This window comes from Littorina saxatilis, linkage group LG14, assembly GCF_037325665.1.
Source record: "Littorina saxatilis isolate snail1 linkage group LG14, US_GU_Lsax_2.0, whole genome shotgun sequence".
Taxonomy (NCBI): domain Eukaryota; kingdom Metazoa; phylum Mollusca; class Gastropoda; order Littorinimorpha; family Littorinidae; genus Littorina; species Littorina saxatilis.
Window position 1 is genome coordinate 2,083,748 of NC_090258.1, and position 16,494 is coordinate 2,100,241.

Here is a 16,494-nt window from a genome sequence, read left to right on the forward strand (position 1 = left end):
CACCCCATGCTCGCCATCAGATAGTCTGCAAAACGAAACACTCTCACCACCCCATGCTCGCCATCAGATAGTCTGCAAAACGAACCACTCTCACCACCCCATGCTCGCCATCAGATAGTCTGCAAAACGAAACACTCTCACCACCCCATGCTCGCCATCAGATAGTCTGCAAAACGAAACACTCTCACCATCCCATGCTCGCCATCAGATAGTCTGCAAAACGAACCACTCTCACCACCCCATGCTCGCCATCAGATAGTCTGCAAAACGAACCACTCTCACCACCCCATGCTCGCCATCAGATAGTCTGCAAAACGAAACACTCTCACCATCCCATACTCGCCATTAGATAGTCTGCAACGTTGGGTTGGAAACAGCTGTCAATCAATCAATCAATATGAGGCTTACATCGCGCGTATTCCGTGGGTACAGTTCTAAGCGCAGGGATTTTTATTTTTATTTTTTTTATGCAATTTATATTGCGCACATATTCAAGGCGCAGGGATTTATTTATGCCGTGTGAGATGGATTTTTTTGTACACAATACATCACGCATTCACATCGGCCAGCAGATCGCAGCCATTTCGGCGCATATCCTACTTTCCACGGCCTATTATTCCAAGTCACACGGGTATTTTGGTGGACATTTTTATCTATGCCTATACAATTTTGCCAGGAAAGACCCTTTTGTCAATCGTGGGATCTTTAACGTGCACACCCCAATGTAGTGTACACGAAGGGACCTCGGTTTTTCGTCTTATCCGAAAGACTAGCACTTGAACCCACCACCTAGGTTAGGAAAGGGGGGAGAAAATTGCTAACGCCCTGTCCCAGGGTCGAACTCGCAACCTCTCGCTTCCGAGCGCAAGTGCGTGACCACTCGGCCACCCAGTCCAGCTGTGAGGTACAGTGGAACCCCCCTTTAAAGACCTCCAACTAATCTGAGAAAATCAGGTCTTTAAAAGGAAGGGGTCTTAAAATGAGGGTAAATTTACAGTACACAGGCTCTGAACAGAAAGTCTGAGGAAACAAGGTCTTAAAAAATGGGGGTCTCGGAGAAACACTGACTGTCTCGATCTGTGTAAAATGTAATATTTTGGTCAAAGCTACAAATAACGTAAGTGTATATATCTGAGGCATATTAGTGTTAAAACCACACAAAGAAACATATTTCAAATATCGTGCGACAAAGAAATCATGGCGGTTAAAGAAGATTTTGTTTGTATGTTTGCAACAATGACACATCTTGTTGACGAGCCAATTACCCTTATGATACATTATGTTGAGTTTTAGTTCAAACAACTTTATTTTAATATTCGATGCATGCTCATTTAATGCCATACATGTACAAAGTAAATGTTTGTGTCTTTGTTTTGACAGAAAAAATAAGATTGTATGCAGTGGACAGTGTGTACCAATGTTTGTGTGATTGTACGCGTGTTCTTGAGCATAGGTGTGCGAGAGAGAGAGAGAGAGAGAGAGATAGAGAGAGATAGAGAGAGAGCGATAGAGAGAGAGAGAGATAGGGATAGAGATAGGGATAGAGAGATAGAGAGAGATAGAGAGAGAGAGAGAAAGAGAGAGAGAGATAGAGAAATAGATAGAGAGAGAGAGAGATAGAGAGAGAGAGAGAAAAGAGAAAGAGAGACAGAAAGATAGAGAGAGATAGAGAGAGAGAGAGAGAGAGATAGAGAGAAATAGAGAGAGAGATAGAGATAGAGAGAGAGATAGAGAGAGAGATATAGAGAGAGAACGAGAAAGAGAGAGATAGAGAGAGAGAAAGAGAGAGAGAGAGAGAGAAAGAGAGAGAGAGAGAAAGAGAGAGAGAGAGAAAGAGAGATAGAGAGAGGGAGAGAGAGGGAGAGAGAATTGAATTGAATTGAATTGAACTTTATTTAACAAGGATTAAGATTTAAGGCTACGCCTTTTCTTACAGAGAAAGAGAGATAGAGAGAGAGAGAGAGAGAGAGAAAGAGATAGAGAGAGAGAGAAAGAGAGAGAGAGAGAGATAGAGAAAGAGAGATAGAGAGAGAGAGAGAGAGAGAGAAAGAGATAGAGAGAGAGAGAAAGAGAGAGAGAGAGGGAGGGGGGGATTCGTGAGAGTGACGGTGTGTCCAAACCGTCTATTTGCCTCTTCGACAATCAAGTATCATTCACAAAAGATAAGATCTTAATTGGTTTGCAAATCAACTAAACCAAAATCAAAACACGAGAAAGGTGTGTTATTGGAACGTTATATTCACAACAAAACAAAACGCTACGTTCACTTCTCTTCCACCCAGCGGTCTGCTAAGTGAACAAACAGAGACTTATACAGTGGTACCTGCCATGAAAGGACACCCTTGGGACCAGCCAAAAGTGTCCCTACATTACAGGTGTCCTTTCATGACAGGTATACTTTGGTAGAGATAATATAAAAAGGGACAAGAGAAGGTGTCCTTTTAAGGGAGGTGTCCTCTCACGGGAGGGTCCACACATCGCAGGTACTGCTGTAATACAGAAAATAAACTTATCTGACAAATTGTCCAGAAGCTAGCTCGAAAGACACAATCAAGAGAATATGTTCTACATTGTATTTGTTTTTAGATTTCAACTAAAACAAATAACCAAAGGGAAGTAAGCCCTCTAAATGCATATACGACAAGTGTAATGGAGTAAACGAGAGTTATACGGAACCAATCTCCTGGCACCTGAGAGAATAACAAGCATTGAAATGAACAAGCGACTTTCATCCTCAAGTAAAACAAACCTTATTTTAATCAGTTACAACAGATATTTCCTCTGATTACTTTTCACGATATCACGTGCGATAGACATCAGCCAAAGACGTGACAGTCATCTGATCCTGCAGTGTCAGTCTGTCCACGTTCTGCCAAGCAGTGAAGTTGACCAGCTTTGCTTGGTTGTACATCAGAAAGCCGTTGTCCGAGAACCTTCCCATGATACTCCCTGCCTCCAGCCACACAAAGGGGGCGTGGGCATCTGTTACCACGGTGACGGTGAATATGCGGGTCTCAACCTGACGTATTTCTGATATCTGTGAGAGAAATAGCCATATTATATGTTGAGTTTAAAAGGAGGAAGGTGGGAATATAAGACGGACAGAGAGAGGGAGACACAGGTGTACACAGACAGACACACAGACAGACACACAGACAGAATAGCACAAGCGAGAACACACACACACACTCACACACACACACACACTCACACACACTCACACGCATGCACGCACGCACGCACGCACGCACACACACACACACACACACACACACACACACACACACACACACGCACACCTGGATTTCCTGGAAAGAAGCTTGCATAGCCATAATTAATGTTGTAGATACGATATAATAAAATAAACTAACCCACCAATCTCTCGATTCTTAGTCAGCCGGGATACAAATTTGTCAAATATTGACAAAATGTTGAGATTTGTATTTTTTTTATTTTTTTTAAACAACAATATAGGAACAGATACCCACCGATGTATTTGCATTCTGTATGTTGGAATCTTTGGGTTCAGCAAGGAAGACAAAGTTGTCGGAACCGCTCAGTGGGTCATTGAGGTAGCAGTAGACGAAACAGTCGGCAGTGGCCGTGCAGTTTGCGTCTGACATCATACTGCTCACGTTCTGACTGAACACTGACTGTGCTGTTGTGTTTAGCTGTGGAGAAAGAAAAAACACGAAACTTGTGATATCATTTGATATCAAATTAAATGCACCTAAATATTTGTATATATCAGAAATTACATTGGTTGTGCATAAAACAATGAACACAACACTGACACATTTCAAGAATTCAAGTACAACATTTAAAAGACTTACTGGATAAACTTCTAAGATACAATCACTATTTCAGATAAGATGTGAATTGTAAAAGTAATACTTCGTGCGCTTCACCAAAGACAATAGTAGCGTCCTTCTTTAAGATTCATACAATGCATGGGAAAGACATATAGGCAAAAAGAAAGATACAAAGAAAGAAACAAACAAAGGTATAATTAAAACAAGTCGCGTAAGGCGAAAATACAATATTTAGTCAAGTAGCTGTCGAACTCACAGAATGAAACTGAACGCAATGCCATTTTACTCGTAGCATCGTCAGGCCACCGCTCATGGCAAAGGCAGTGAAATTGACAAGAAGAGCGGGGTAGTAGTTGCGCTAAGAAGGATAGCACGCTTTTCTGTACCTCTCTTTGTTTTAACTTTCTGAGCGTGTTTTTAATCCAAACATATCATATCTATATGTTTTTTGAATCAGGAACCGACAAGGAATAAGATGAAAGTGTTTTTAAATTGATTTGGACAATTTAATTTTGATAATAATTTTTATATATTTAATTTTCAGACCTTGTTTTTAATCCGAATATAACATATTTATATGTTTTGGAATCAGCAAATGATGGAGAATAAGATAAACGTAAATTTGGATCGTTTTATAAATTTTTATTTTTTTTTACAATTTTCCGATTTTTAATGACCAAAGTCATTAATTAATTTTTAAGCCACCAAGCTGAAATGCAATACCGAAGTCCGGGCTTTGTCGAAGATTACTTGACCAAAATTTCAACCAATTTGGTTGAAAAATGAGGGCGTGACAGTGCCGCCTCAACTTTCACGAAAATCCGGATATGACGTCATCAAAGACATTTATCAAAAAAATGAAAAAAACGTTCGGGGATTTCATACCCAGGAACTCTCATGTCAAATTTCATAAAGATCGGTCCAGTAGTTTAGTCTGAATCGCTCTACACACACACACACACACACACACACACACACGCACAGACAGACACACATACACCACGACCCTCGTTTCGATTCCCCCTCGATGTTAAAATATTTAGTCAAAACTTGACTAAATATAAAAAGAAAATAAAGAAAATAAAGAGAGACAACAGTAAGGAAGGCCGACACCAGACAGAGCGGTTCGAAGGAAGGAAAGAAAAAAGCACATGACTAAAACAAAAACAACAGTAACTGCAGGAAAATATAGCACACCTTATACGGCACAGTCCAGAACTTGAGCGGCACCCAGTTGTCCCACCTCAACATGATCATATACAACGTTCCATTGACAACACCCTTTGTCTTCACAGAAAGTTCCCGGATGTTCTTTCCCCTGCCACTCTTAGGGACGTCATAGACATCTCTCATTGGTTCAAACCTCAGTCGGTGCGTGAGAGGATCGCGAATTGCCACCGTGGGGATTTCATCCACAACGACATGGACTTCTAGAATGCTTCCATTCAAGTACGGGGAGACGAGGAGAGGGTTGAAGAACTTTCGGGCGTAGTAGTGTAGCATTTTCCAGCGTCCGCTGTAGTCTGTAAAACGTCCAATCATGTATCTATTTGTTGTAATGTGTTGTTCAACAGTTATGTGTCAAATCACATTCTTCTTCTTCTTCTTCTTCTGCGATCCCATAAGAAGAAGAAGAAGAAGTATACAGATACAAACGGATCTTAAACTTTTACTTAAAAGTTATGACAGAATAGCAAAGAGTCGTCTACATCAGTGTGGATATTCACGCAAATAAACGAATGCAGAAGGATAGCACAAAAGCAGACGAAATAATTATCGACTGATGTCAACATGATATCTAATGTTAAATGATCAAAACAGTGACACTGACACATTACCTGTTGTTGCGTGGAAAACATCCGGCAGTCTTTAAACACTATAATTTACTGATTTACACATACATATTTCAGGAGTAAAAATTCTAATCAATGTGTTGCCTTGGCGCGAGACACCTGAAAAATGCTTACTTACAAACAATATCTCATTGAACATCACAACACGTTCAAACAATAACCTATGGAGGCGTAGGTTGGAGCCTGCCAGAGGTCGTAGAGCTGCCAGTACATCGTCCCCATAGTCATACAGACAGCCCTTACCTATAGAAGCATAGGTTGGAGCCTGCCAGAGGTCGTAGAGCTGCCAGTACATCGTCCCCATAGTCATACAGACAGCCCTTACCTATAGAAGCATAGGTTGGAGCCTGCCAGATGTCGTTCAGCATCCAGTACAGCGCACCCATAGTCATACAGACAGCCCTTACCTATAGAAGCATAGGTGGGAGCCTGCCAGATGTCGTTCAGCATCCAGTACATCGCACCCATAGTCATACAGACAGCCCTTACCTATAGAAGCAAAGGTTGGAGCCTGCCAGATGTCGTTCAGCATCCAGTACAGCGTCCCCATAGTCATACAGACAGCCCTTACCTATAGAAGCAAAGGTTGGAGCCTGCCAGATGTCGTTCAGCATCCAGTACAGCGTCCCCATAGTCATACAGACAGCCCTTACCTATAGAAGCATAGGTGGGAGCCTGCCAGATGTCGTTCAGCATCCAGTACATCGCACCCATAGTCAGTCCTCGTCCGTCATCTTGCAGCGACCCCTGGTGGCGACGGTAGTGTTCTGTCTCTGCCTTCACCGCCATGGCCTGGTTGATCTTGGGATCAGATCAGTCATTCATTCAATTAATTAACCCATCAGTCAACCGTTCAATCAATCAATCTGAAACGAACCCTGATGCTGAGAGTAGGCTAGTGTTGTGTTTGTGACTTCACCGCCATGGCCTGGTTGATCTTGTGGACAGATCAGTTATTCATTTTTCATTACTTTAATGCCCCATTACTGGGAAATTCGGATCGCTTCCTCACAGTGGAAAGATAGCAGCAACAGAGTCGCGCTACCAAGTGTGTGTTTAGGTGTAATCAGCCACCTGCACTTATGGCAGAATGACCGAGGTATTTTACGTGCCACAGTTGTGACACGGTGGAATATGGATACCGTCTCTGCGTCTACACATACAGTTGACACGTGTCCGGCCTGGCCGGGATTCTAACCCCTGACCAGCGGATCACAAGTCCAGTGCTCTACAAACTTAACTACCGGTTCCCCAGTCATTGATTCAATCAATTAATCCATCCATCAACCAACCAATCAATCAATCAATCAGTCAATCAACCAGCCCATCAACTAACCAATCAATCAATCAACCAACCAACCAATCAATCAATCAATCAATCAATCAATCAATCAACCAACCAACCAACCAATCAATCAATCTCAGTAGTAGTAGTAGTAGTGGTAGTAGTAATAGTAGTAGTAGTAGTAATGGTGTCAGTATAAGTTCGGCATACCTGTGTCAGGTAGATGCTGTCTTTGAAACGCTGAGGTTCTGGTGTAGTGTCGGACGGCCAGTTGAGGTGCATGACGGTTTGGTTGAAATTCACCGCATTACCTGAGGCAGATAGACATCCATTGATAACCACTGTGGACATGAATAAACATTAAAAAAAACAAGAATTGTAGGTTATTGGAACGTTTAATTGTTGACAAAACAAAACGTTACATTTACAGTACGTCGACTCACTGGTCCTTTAGGTAGACAGGCAGACAGACAGTAATGGTAAAAATGATGAACTTATCTCAAAATCGTCGATGCATTTCGCATGCAAGATGCCGACGAGGTAATGATCATTCTGGACTTGATCAGGGCTGCTTTGTTCTATTGCAATTCAGTTAAGTGTGGGTTTACAATGAAAGAGATTCTCTGATTGTTCATATTGCTTAAACTCATTAAAAACTGCCGGTCTTCTATTTCCAATCCTCAGACCCCGTGGACACCTGCTGGTTATTCGGAATTTTGGAATTATTGGATTTCTAACAAAACAAAACAAAGCAAAAAAACAACCAAACAAACGTGTCTGCATCCTGTCCTGTGAAGTTCATAAAGGTGAAAAAAGAATCCACAAAGAAATAAAAAACGTTTTTAACAAAACAAACAAAAACCATGAAGAAAGGCTATGCCTATGTATCCTTGGCATTCGATGTCATTAATCCAACAAATAAGCCCACAAATTTGTGGGGCACATTTCCAGTTTGTGGACCACAAAAATAAGCCCACAAATTTGTGGGACACATTTCCAGTTTGTGGACCACAAAATGAAGGCCAAAACAAAATGTGGGGCACAAAATGTGCGCCATAAAAATAAAGGCAAATAAAAGTAGCCCTTAAATAAAATATGAAGCAAGTTTTTGTGGACCATAAAATTCGATTGATCACTTTCCCGAGAAGTCGGTTTTAAGACACAATAAAACGCTCTTCCTTAGTGGAGTACATGAATAGTATTGATGACAAAAAACATGGCGGCCGTCGTGACTGATATTATTGAAAACAATCTAATATTTGGCAGTTCAACACGTCCACCAGAGAAATATACCGACAAAGAAGTTGAAACACCGACTGCCCTTCTGAAAGAATTCAATCGGGATGTGAATGATACAGCTGATTTTGGACACGGTCTGCCTTGAATGGGGAGGTTGGCGATGAATCGCACTGTTCTACACTACTCTCACTGATTTTCAATCATCGGTTTGGATCAACAAGCAGGTAAGTTATTGTTTTTAAAATCCAAGACATGACCATAGCAAACGTGGCCTTTGTAGAACTGAGCAAGATTCATCTGTTGTGTATGTGTGTGTTAATGAGTAACTGGATGTGACTGTGACTGTGAGTGTGAGTCACAGAGTGTGTGCTTGTTCTGTTCTTTTTTTTACTCAAGTTTAGAAAATGCTTGATCTTTAATCTGTATGCACATAATCAAATGCTGCTGTATCAGTGTATGAACTATGGTTGTAAAAGAATAAACAAAACAATTACTGAATTAGTGAGTGATTTTGCTCTGAATCGTCTGATAGTGAAGTTGAAATAGTACTTATTTCATTTTCAAGACATGTTAATAGTTATGATAATATTGTTATGGTTGTTTTCAGGCCTCCCGAGAAACCAGAGATGATGTGCATCATTCATACAGCTCCTGTCTTCCAGTTCCAACAGTTTACCTTTAAACATGGATGCATACATGTACTGGAGAGATATCAGGATGACTTGGCGTGGTGCTTTACATTACAGACTACTCCTGAAGAGTAAGTTACACATTTCTTTACCACTTACAGCTTTTGCTTGTCAAATCTGTATGGTAAAATATATGTAACATTGGGTATTGGTGATGGTAGTCTGAAGCTATAAACATGTACTGATGTAGATCATTCAGCAGTCTTTTGTTCTTTGTAAATTGAATAACAAGTACACAGTTTTGTAGATGAAATTATTCATACATGTATTTGAAGATGCATAGTAATACTGTGCATGGTAATTGGTATGATGTACTTTATATACATAATGGTACAAATATCTTTATTTTCTCTCTCCTTCCCATCTTAAAGTTTGTTGCAACGCTATACTCATAAAGTGCATTATACTGTTTGTATGAACATTGAACTATTGTGATGCAAGAAAGTAAAACATGAAATAGCTAGAATGAAAGATTTACTCATTACTGGAATTATTTTAAATACAGTCAGTCCTTTCCTTGGTTCACAATCACAGATCTGGCAAGTTGTTTTTTTATAGTTTTTTTTTTTACATGGAATAAGAGTTACAATGTAAATTGTAATACCGCCTGTGTACTTGGATACCTACTTCTACATCCAACACCCTGACTGCCCCTGCGCAGAGTTAGAATTTTCTGAATGAATTCACATCACATTTCTCAACAAAACTGTAAGGTGTCAACGCTAAATAGGGAATGTGTGTGGGATGAAGGCTCATGCTGAATTTAAAAAAATAGTAACTTTCCATCACATTCCAGAAAAGCCGCTCACATCAGCAGCATAACAAGATATCATGTCGTTAGAAAGGTTCTTGTGAGGAAGTCTTTTTAATTTTAAGATGAAAGATTATCTTTTTAATTTTAATGATGAAAGTATATATATCTATTATATCCATGAAATAAATGGTTTTCACAGGAAGAAATGATGGCACCTGTAATATTACAGAATAAGGTTTACAGTTTAGTTCATAGTTGTCACTGTCAGTATCACCCCCACCATTCTCCATCCCACTGATCTTGTGAAGAACAAGTATTACCTCCTACCTACCTTCCCGCACCCCACACCCTCTTCTCGATACCCAAAACATATCCCCATCAGTGCACAGCAAAGTCTGGATGTGCTCAGTAATACATTTTCTGTATTTTCCAGGAAGTGAGGTGCTGAGATATGACGTGCAGGCAGCTTGCAGAGTGGTGCCTGGCTTTGCTGAGGATGATGATCAGATTCAGTCCATTCTGTGCTGACGGAGCTACCAGAACTGCTTTAATATAGTCCATCTGAATATGCTGACACTTACAGAGGTTTTCTGTTGCCTTTGTGGTGAAATGAACATGTAACACATTAACAATAACATTCTACACAAATAATGTGTGGTGCGATGTGGATCAAAGGGTACATTTTGACTTATAAATGTAAGTTGTCAATTCAACTAAATACAGGTAGTGTTTGGTATGCAGATATTTTCTTACAGCAAACAGCGGTTTGTTTGTTTTTACTACATAAAGTGATATTATCTTAGACTTTTATGTTGTTTGAGTGCTTTAAGTTAAGTTGTTCACAGGCAGTATTTTACACACAGGCTTAGCTTTGGGAGATGTGTGTGTATGTTTCGGTCAATGCGTGTTCATGTATAGACTTTGTTTGCAATATTAGAATTTAGATCTTTTAACTGCATTATGCACATGAAATGTGTTAACCCATGAATTTTTCTTCCTTTGAATCCTAGTCAGTACTTTATCTTGTTTAAGATTTTCATTGATTCTGTTTTTGGGTCGTTCTGGTGCATCCTGGATGGTTCAATTCATTCTTATGTTGTGCTGAAATGTTGCTTTTGTAATACAGTTTGCCAAGATTGTGTCTTTCACTTGGATGTGGTGAACTTATTTTTTAAAGGCCTGCTCTGCCTCATTAAAACACTTCACCTCACTGTGTCAGACCTTCATCAGGCTTTTTGCATGGGATAAGAAAATCCTTCCACTTGGTCACATAGCTAAAGTCAGCACCCTGACTTCTTAGTGTGGTGATGTCTTTTCTTATTAATTTATTTCCCCCAAAAGGTATAAGAGTTTTAAACAAAATTATGTCTTACAGCTACAGTGGAACCCCCCTTTTAAAGACCTCCAAAAATCTGAGAAAATCAGGTCTTAAAAAGGAGGGGGTCTTAAAATGGAGGTAAAATTTAAAATTTACAGAGGTTATGAACAGAAAGTCTGAGAAAACAAGGTCTTAAAATGGAGGGGGTCTTAAAAGGGGGGTTCCACTGTATGACTATTGGGGATTATGTGTTTGTAAAGATAGAGCTGAGAATCCTACACCGAATTCTGTGCATAGAAGGCGGCCTGAATCTTGACCCACACTGCTGGCATGACCTTCATAGCTGCATTCAACGCTTTACTTTTACCCTGGTAACTTTACGGTTGCTCTCTCTGGATTGAGCATTTTTTATTTCAACCAAGGGGAAAAATTAAATGCCTCTGTAGAGATTCGAACCTAGGACCTAGATTTTCAGGCAGATGTCCTAACCACTACGGTAGTTTTTTTTATTGTAAGATGGATATATATATATGTCTAGCGGATGCAGCTACATGTACAAATGTGCCAAATTAGAACTTGCATTCTCAGCCTATAATCTTTGGCCATTCATGCGAGTCGAGTACTAAATATTGTGAATGCATGTGAGACTGCCTTGTTTTACTTTTGTGAAATGTGTGAACTCACTTTGTTTACATCTTTGTGTTAATAAATGCAGTTTATCAGTTACCTCTGTTTGTTTCTTCTGCAAGTATGTCAAATTGCCCACACACACCCTCATGCGCACACACACACACACAAAATCAGATCTCAAGTGTAAGTATTCTTTTTGCAGTTTTATTTTAATGCCCATAATCAGTCAAACAAATATATCATCACACTTCGTCACTTGCACCTAAGCTTAAAAGTAGCAGTCCTGCATACATATGTAATGTGTAAATGTTTCAGGTCACCATCTGTCCTGGCTTGAACATGCAATAAGAACACCTCTACACAAACACATGTACAGTCAACCGGCTAGCTGCTTCCCTGAAAGGCATATTTTTCTATGAATTAATCGATTTTCCGCAGACAGCAGCCAGGTAGTGGATCTTTAGTATATGTCCAAGCAGACGGTTGATCTTAGTACAACACATCAAGGAAATATTTTTTAAAAACAGATCCAACATCTAATCTTCCAAAGTTCATAATCAATAAAGAAGAAAGGTATGTTACTGGAACCCTTTATTTATGATTTAAGGCAATGTGCGGCAGTAAAATTACCAAACTTAAACTTGAAGAATACAGTCAAGGAATAACTTAGTTTTCTGGGTAGTTATTGAAGTGACTTATTAAAATGAATGAAAACATTGTGGATGGATATTGACGGCTGTTGCGATGAAAACTGGCATTTACAGCGTCAAATGGGATTTCTAGAAAACGGCTTTACAGCAACATCATACATCAGAAATTCATAATATTTGGCACAAGGATACACATGTATTATATCTACAATCATATAGAACGTGTTTGTTTTTTTAAACAACTACAGTTGAATTTAAATTAATTATTGTAATGAATCTTTCTTTCTTTATTTGGTGTTTAACGTCGTTTTCAACCATTCAAGGTTATATCGCGACGGGGAAAGGGGGGAGACGGGATAGGGGAAAGGGGGGAGATGGGATAGAGCCACTTGTTAATTGTTTCTTGTTCACAAAAGCACCAATCAAAAAATTGCTCCAGGGGCTGCAACGTAGTACAATATATGACCTTACTGGGAGAATGCAAGTTTCCAGTACAAAAAACTTAACATTTCTTACATACTGCTTGACTAAAATCTTTACAAACATTGACTATATTCTATACAAGAAACACTTAACAAGGGTAAAAGGAGAAACAGAACCGTTAGTCGCCTCTTACGACATGCTGGGTAGCATCAGGTAAATTCTTTCTCGTCCCAACCAATATGGGACTCCCCCTAACCCGCGGGGGGTATTGTAATGAATATGCAGTGAGAAATTCGTTCATTCTTATGACAAAAGATATTAAAATTCAACTGTAGTCTGTTGTAAAAAAATCGTTCTATATGATTGTTGATATGATACATGTGCATCTTTGTGCCAAATATTAGGAATTTCTGATGTATTATGTCGCTGTTAAACTGTTTCCTAGAAATCCAATGTAACGACTGTTTCCATAGCAACGGCACTCTATGTCGATCAGTATTCACAATCCTCTGAAAGCGGCGTATGGCTGCCTAAATGGCGGGGTAAAAACGGTCATACAGGTAAAAATCCACTCGTACAAAAACATGAGTGTACGTGGGAGTTTCAGCCCACAAACACAGAAGAAGAAGAAGAAGTATTCACAATTGTTCTATTTATTTTTATGTCACTTCCCAGAAAACCAGGTTATTCCATGTATTCTCCAAATTCAATTTTACTGCCGCACATTTCCTTAACAAAATGTAAGATTTACTGTACTTTGACCGAGCAATGTTTGTAAGTGGACAGGCCTTAGTTTTATTTCGGTGGCATAATTCAATGCGCTTCGTCAAAATGTCTTGAACTGAAACCAGATGCAAGACTTATGGTCAGTTGGAGTTGTCTCCCGTACTCCTAACTTTAATGTGCTGCAGACAGGTGTGCCCAAACAGCCCATATCACAAACGGTTTGGAATTCCCGAAAACACAAGATCCGCACTGCACAACTTCAGTGCACAAATACGCAAGAGTGCACGGTCGCTTTTTGAAAATGTGTATCTTGAGAGAAAAATATAGAATAGTGCGCTGTCCGAAGGAATAGAGTTCTTATAGGACAATGACAGCGCTCAGTTCAAAACGATAGGACATGATCACATCTGACTGCCATGCGGCTATGTGAATCAGACATCTGAGCCTTTCAATCCGTCTATGTCGGACGCCTGACGACATCCCCGAGGCTTTTAAATGAAATAAGACCATACGGGCACTAATAGTTGCATACCAAAAATGAACTGCCTCAAGGCTCTCTATGCAGAGTGGTATCTTTTTAAAGAATACATTCAGGTACAGCTTCTTCGAAAGAAAAAATAAATTCACCGCAACCACCAAAACATCTACCTCACTACAGAAAGCAGTCAAAGTGTTGATTTTTGGTCTGTGACCAAGTGGAGGGATGGTCTTATCCCATGTTAAAGGTGAGGACAACTTTTTAAATGAGGCGTAGTGGGCCTTTAAAACATTGACACAAATTTACAATAGCAACAAGTTGTAAAGCTCAGTACAACCAATACTGAGTGGACATTTACTGCCACTGTTGCTGTAGTTTCCCCATCGATCACAGCTGGACCTGGATAGCACTGCTTTTCATCCACATTCACTGGCCAGGTCTTCGTCATCTTCTGTCCCTACTGACAAATGAATGACAAAGGAACTGATCTTAAATTCAAACACGATGACAAGAACAAGTTTTAAGTATGAGTAAGGAGTAAATTGTGTTTGTAACTGACACACACACACACACTAAACCCACATAAATGCCAAGAGCGTAAACATTCTAATTCCCTGATAGACAAGTTCCAATGCCTACTTTTTAATATGAAATATAGAAGACACATTCCCTGTCAGCGCTTGCTATCAAATTCAAAAAGCAAAGCAAAGGTCTGTAACATCAATCTGCAGGGCTAGACAAATCTGCAGGTATTATTACTATTAATGTCTGGCAGCTCTCCTGACTGGCCAGGGAAAATCAAACACACACACACACACACACACACACACACACAAACACACTTTGGTTCTCACACACAAACACACACCAACAGTCAGAATGTAACCAGAACTTGAGACTGAGAGGGAGGATAAAACACAATATGATCATGTAGCAGAACTCTTACCTGAATTGCCATTAGCATGAAATATTTCCCATTTGAGTCTTGACAGCCTCCCGATCATGAAGGAATCAATCTGCTTCTTCCACTGTGCCGGATCGATGCCAACCTGTAATATATAATATTGGCTGAAGTAACATTCCTCTGAGCAACAAATTTAAAACAGTTAGTTGACAGGACAAGTAGTACTAGGAGCTACATGCAGTATGATATTTAGCTATGTGGAGGAACAACAAACACACTGTCCACAGAACCAGATGAATTTACACACTGCACCCTCCCCCATAAAACAACAGCAACAAAAAACGACAACAGACGACCAAACCAACATTAACGCTTGATTCTTATGATACTGTGGACAGTGGCATTGATATCTTTCTAGAATATAAAATTTTATAAGTCCTTTTACATTTAGTGAAGTTTTGACTGAATCAGTGAACTGAATCTGTTCACATAGACTGATAGAGTGACAGACATACAATGTAGACAAGTTGATGTATATACATGCATATTACATAACATGTATATATATATATGTATGTATAACATGTATATATGCATGTGTGTAGAGCACAAAGGAAAAAAATAATAGAACTTGACACACAGTTTCACTGAGAATGAGAGATATCCTGACAGTGAGTGAGTGAGTGACTGTTTACAGCAATACATTGTACTTTATTAAACTTAAAGGTACACACTGAAAGTCATGCGCTTCTAGTATTAAAAATGATTCTAATACTGGAGGAACTGCATGATCATCTTACTGGTGAAATAAAGCTAAGAGGTTCGAGCAGTTCTGTGGTTTGGACTCTTAGGTGTTCATTATTTTATTATTATCCCTGAACATGAATTATAAAAATAAAACGAAAACACTCTTCCAGTCTTGCTCACAGTCACACACACACCTCCATATGAGTTATTCTGACCAGAACTTGAGAATGTAAGGGAGGGGAAGGAAAAAACACACTGTACATCATAACACTGACAGTTGTACATAATAAAACCTCTTCGCCTTACTAGCTCTTACCTGATTTGCGGCAGTGGCATCAAATATTTTACTTCTGTCAGTGACAGCCTCAAGATCATGCAGCAATCGGTTGGCTTTTTCAGCTGAGAGGAGACCTTGAAGTTGAACATACTAGCTCTAGCTCTCTTCTGATTGATGCCAACCTGCAAGTAAAATAATTGGGAACGGCCGATCAGAAGGTTACCTATTTGAGTATTTCAAGTTAGACTCAATCTTTAAAAACAAAAAGAATTTATAAAATATTATGATCATGCACCTTGAAAAGATGTTGCAAAAACGTGGTAGTGGTAATCTTCTTCTTCAAATTAATGAGAAAATCCCTGTACAGGGCAACTACGTGTTGGTTCAGTGAACGATACCTTGCGCCTGTGGACTGACAGTCACAGTGACACTGACAGTGACTCGAGTGAGTCGAAATGACACCTGTTGCAACACATACTACCATAAACCCACTCTCAGTTATGAAACGAAACATGGAAACTTACCTCTGGTTAATATGCAAAGGTTCGCCCGTCCCAATTCTCTCGCATTAGCAAACACCATTGCCATTGGAGATTCTGTCCAAACATCGACCGCCATTAACTAAAAACCGAAACGCAGTAGGTCTGAAAACCACGCTCAACGTCCAAAATAAGGAGGAAAAAAAAGAGCCCAAAACATTTTTTTGGCC

The 16,494-nt window shown here is 39.7% G+C and overlaps 2 protein-coding genes and 2 long non-coding RNA genes across 4 annotated transcripts in view; 2 read left to right on the forward strand and 2 right to left on the reverse strand.

Moving 5' to 3' along the window:
• The window catches only part of LOC138946874 (uncharacterized), a 5,125-nt gene extending 3,722 nt beyond the window's left edge, over positions 1 to 1,403 (forward strand). The window contains exon 4 of the mRNA XM_070318273.1: positions 1 to 1,403. This exon is cut by the window's left edge and continues 193 nt beyond it. The gene's annotated coding sequence lies outside the window, so the exon portion shown is untranslated.
• A 905-nt stretch (positions 1,404 to 2,308) lies between these two features.
• The window catches only part of LOC138946875 (beta-mannosidase-like), a 43,652-nt gene continuing 29,466 nt past the window's right edge, over positions 2,309 to 16,494 (reverse strand). Inside the window, exons 13-17 of the mRNA XM_070318274.1 lie at positions 7,161 to 7,261; positions 6,319 to 6,466; positions 5,010 to 5,335; positions 3,489 to 3,671; positions 2,309 to 3,037 (exon numbers count right to left, since the gene is read on the reverse strand). Coding sequence (XP_070174375.1) covers positions 2,801 to 3,037; positions 3,489 to 3,671; positions 5,010 to 5,335; positions 6,319 to 6,466; positions 7,161 to 7,261 — 995 coding nt within the window. The 3' untranslated portion in view covers positions 2,309 to 2,800. The remainder of the gene's footprint in view (positions 3,038 to 3,488; positions 3,672 to 5,009; positions 5,336 to 6,318; positions 6,467 to 7,160; positions 7,262 to 16,494) is intronic.
• LOC138946876 (uncharacterized) lies at positions 7,841 to 11,676 on the forward strand. Its single transcript, XR_011449446.1, has 3 exons — positions 7,841 to 8,413; positions 8,797 to 8,949; positions 10,066 to 11,676. It is a non-coding gene; the product is annotated as an uncharacterized lncRNA (long non-coding RNA).
• Positions 11,771 to 16,416, reverse strand: LOC138946877 (uncharacterized). The gene is made up of 4 exons (XR_011449447.1): positions 16,310 to 16,416; positions 15,825 to 15,967; positions 14,804 to 14,906; positions 11,771 to 14,317 (listed from the first exon to the last, which is right to left on the reverse strand). It is a non-coding gene; the product is annotated as an uncharacterized lncRNA (long non-coding RNA).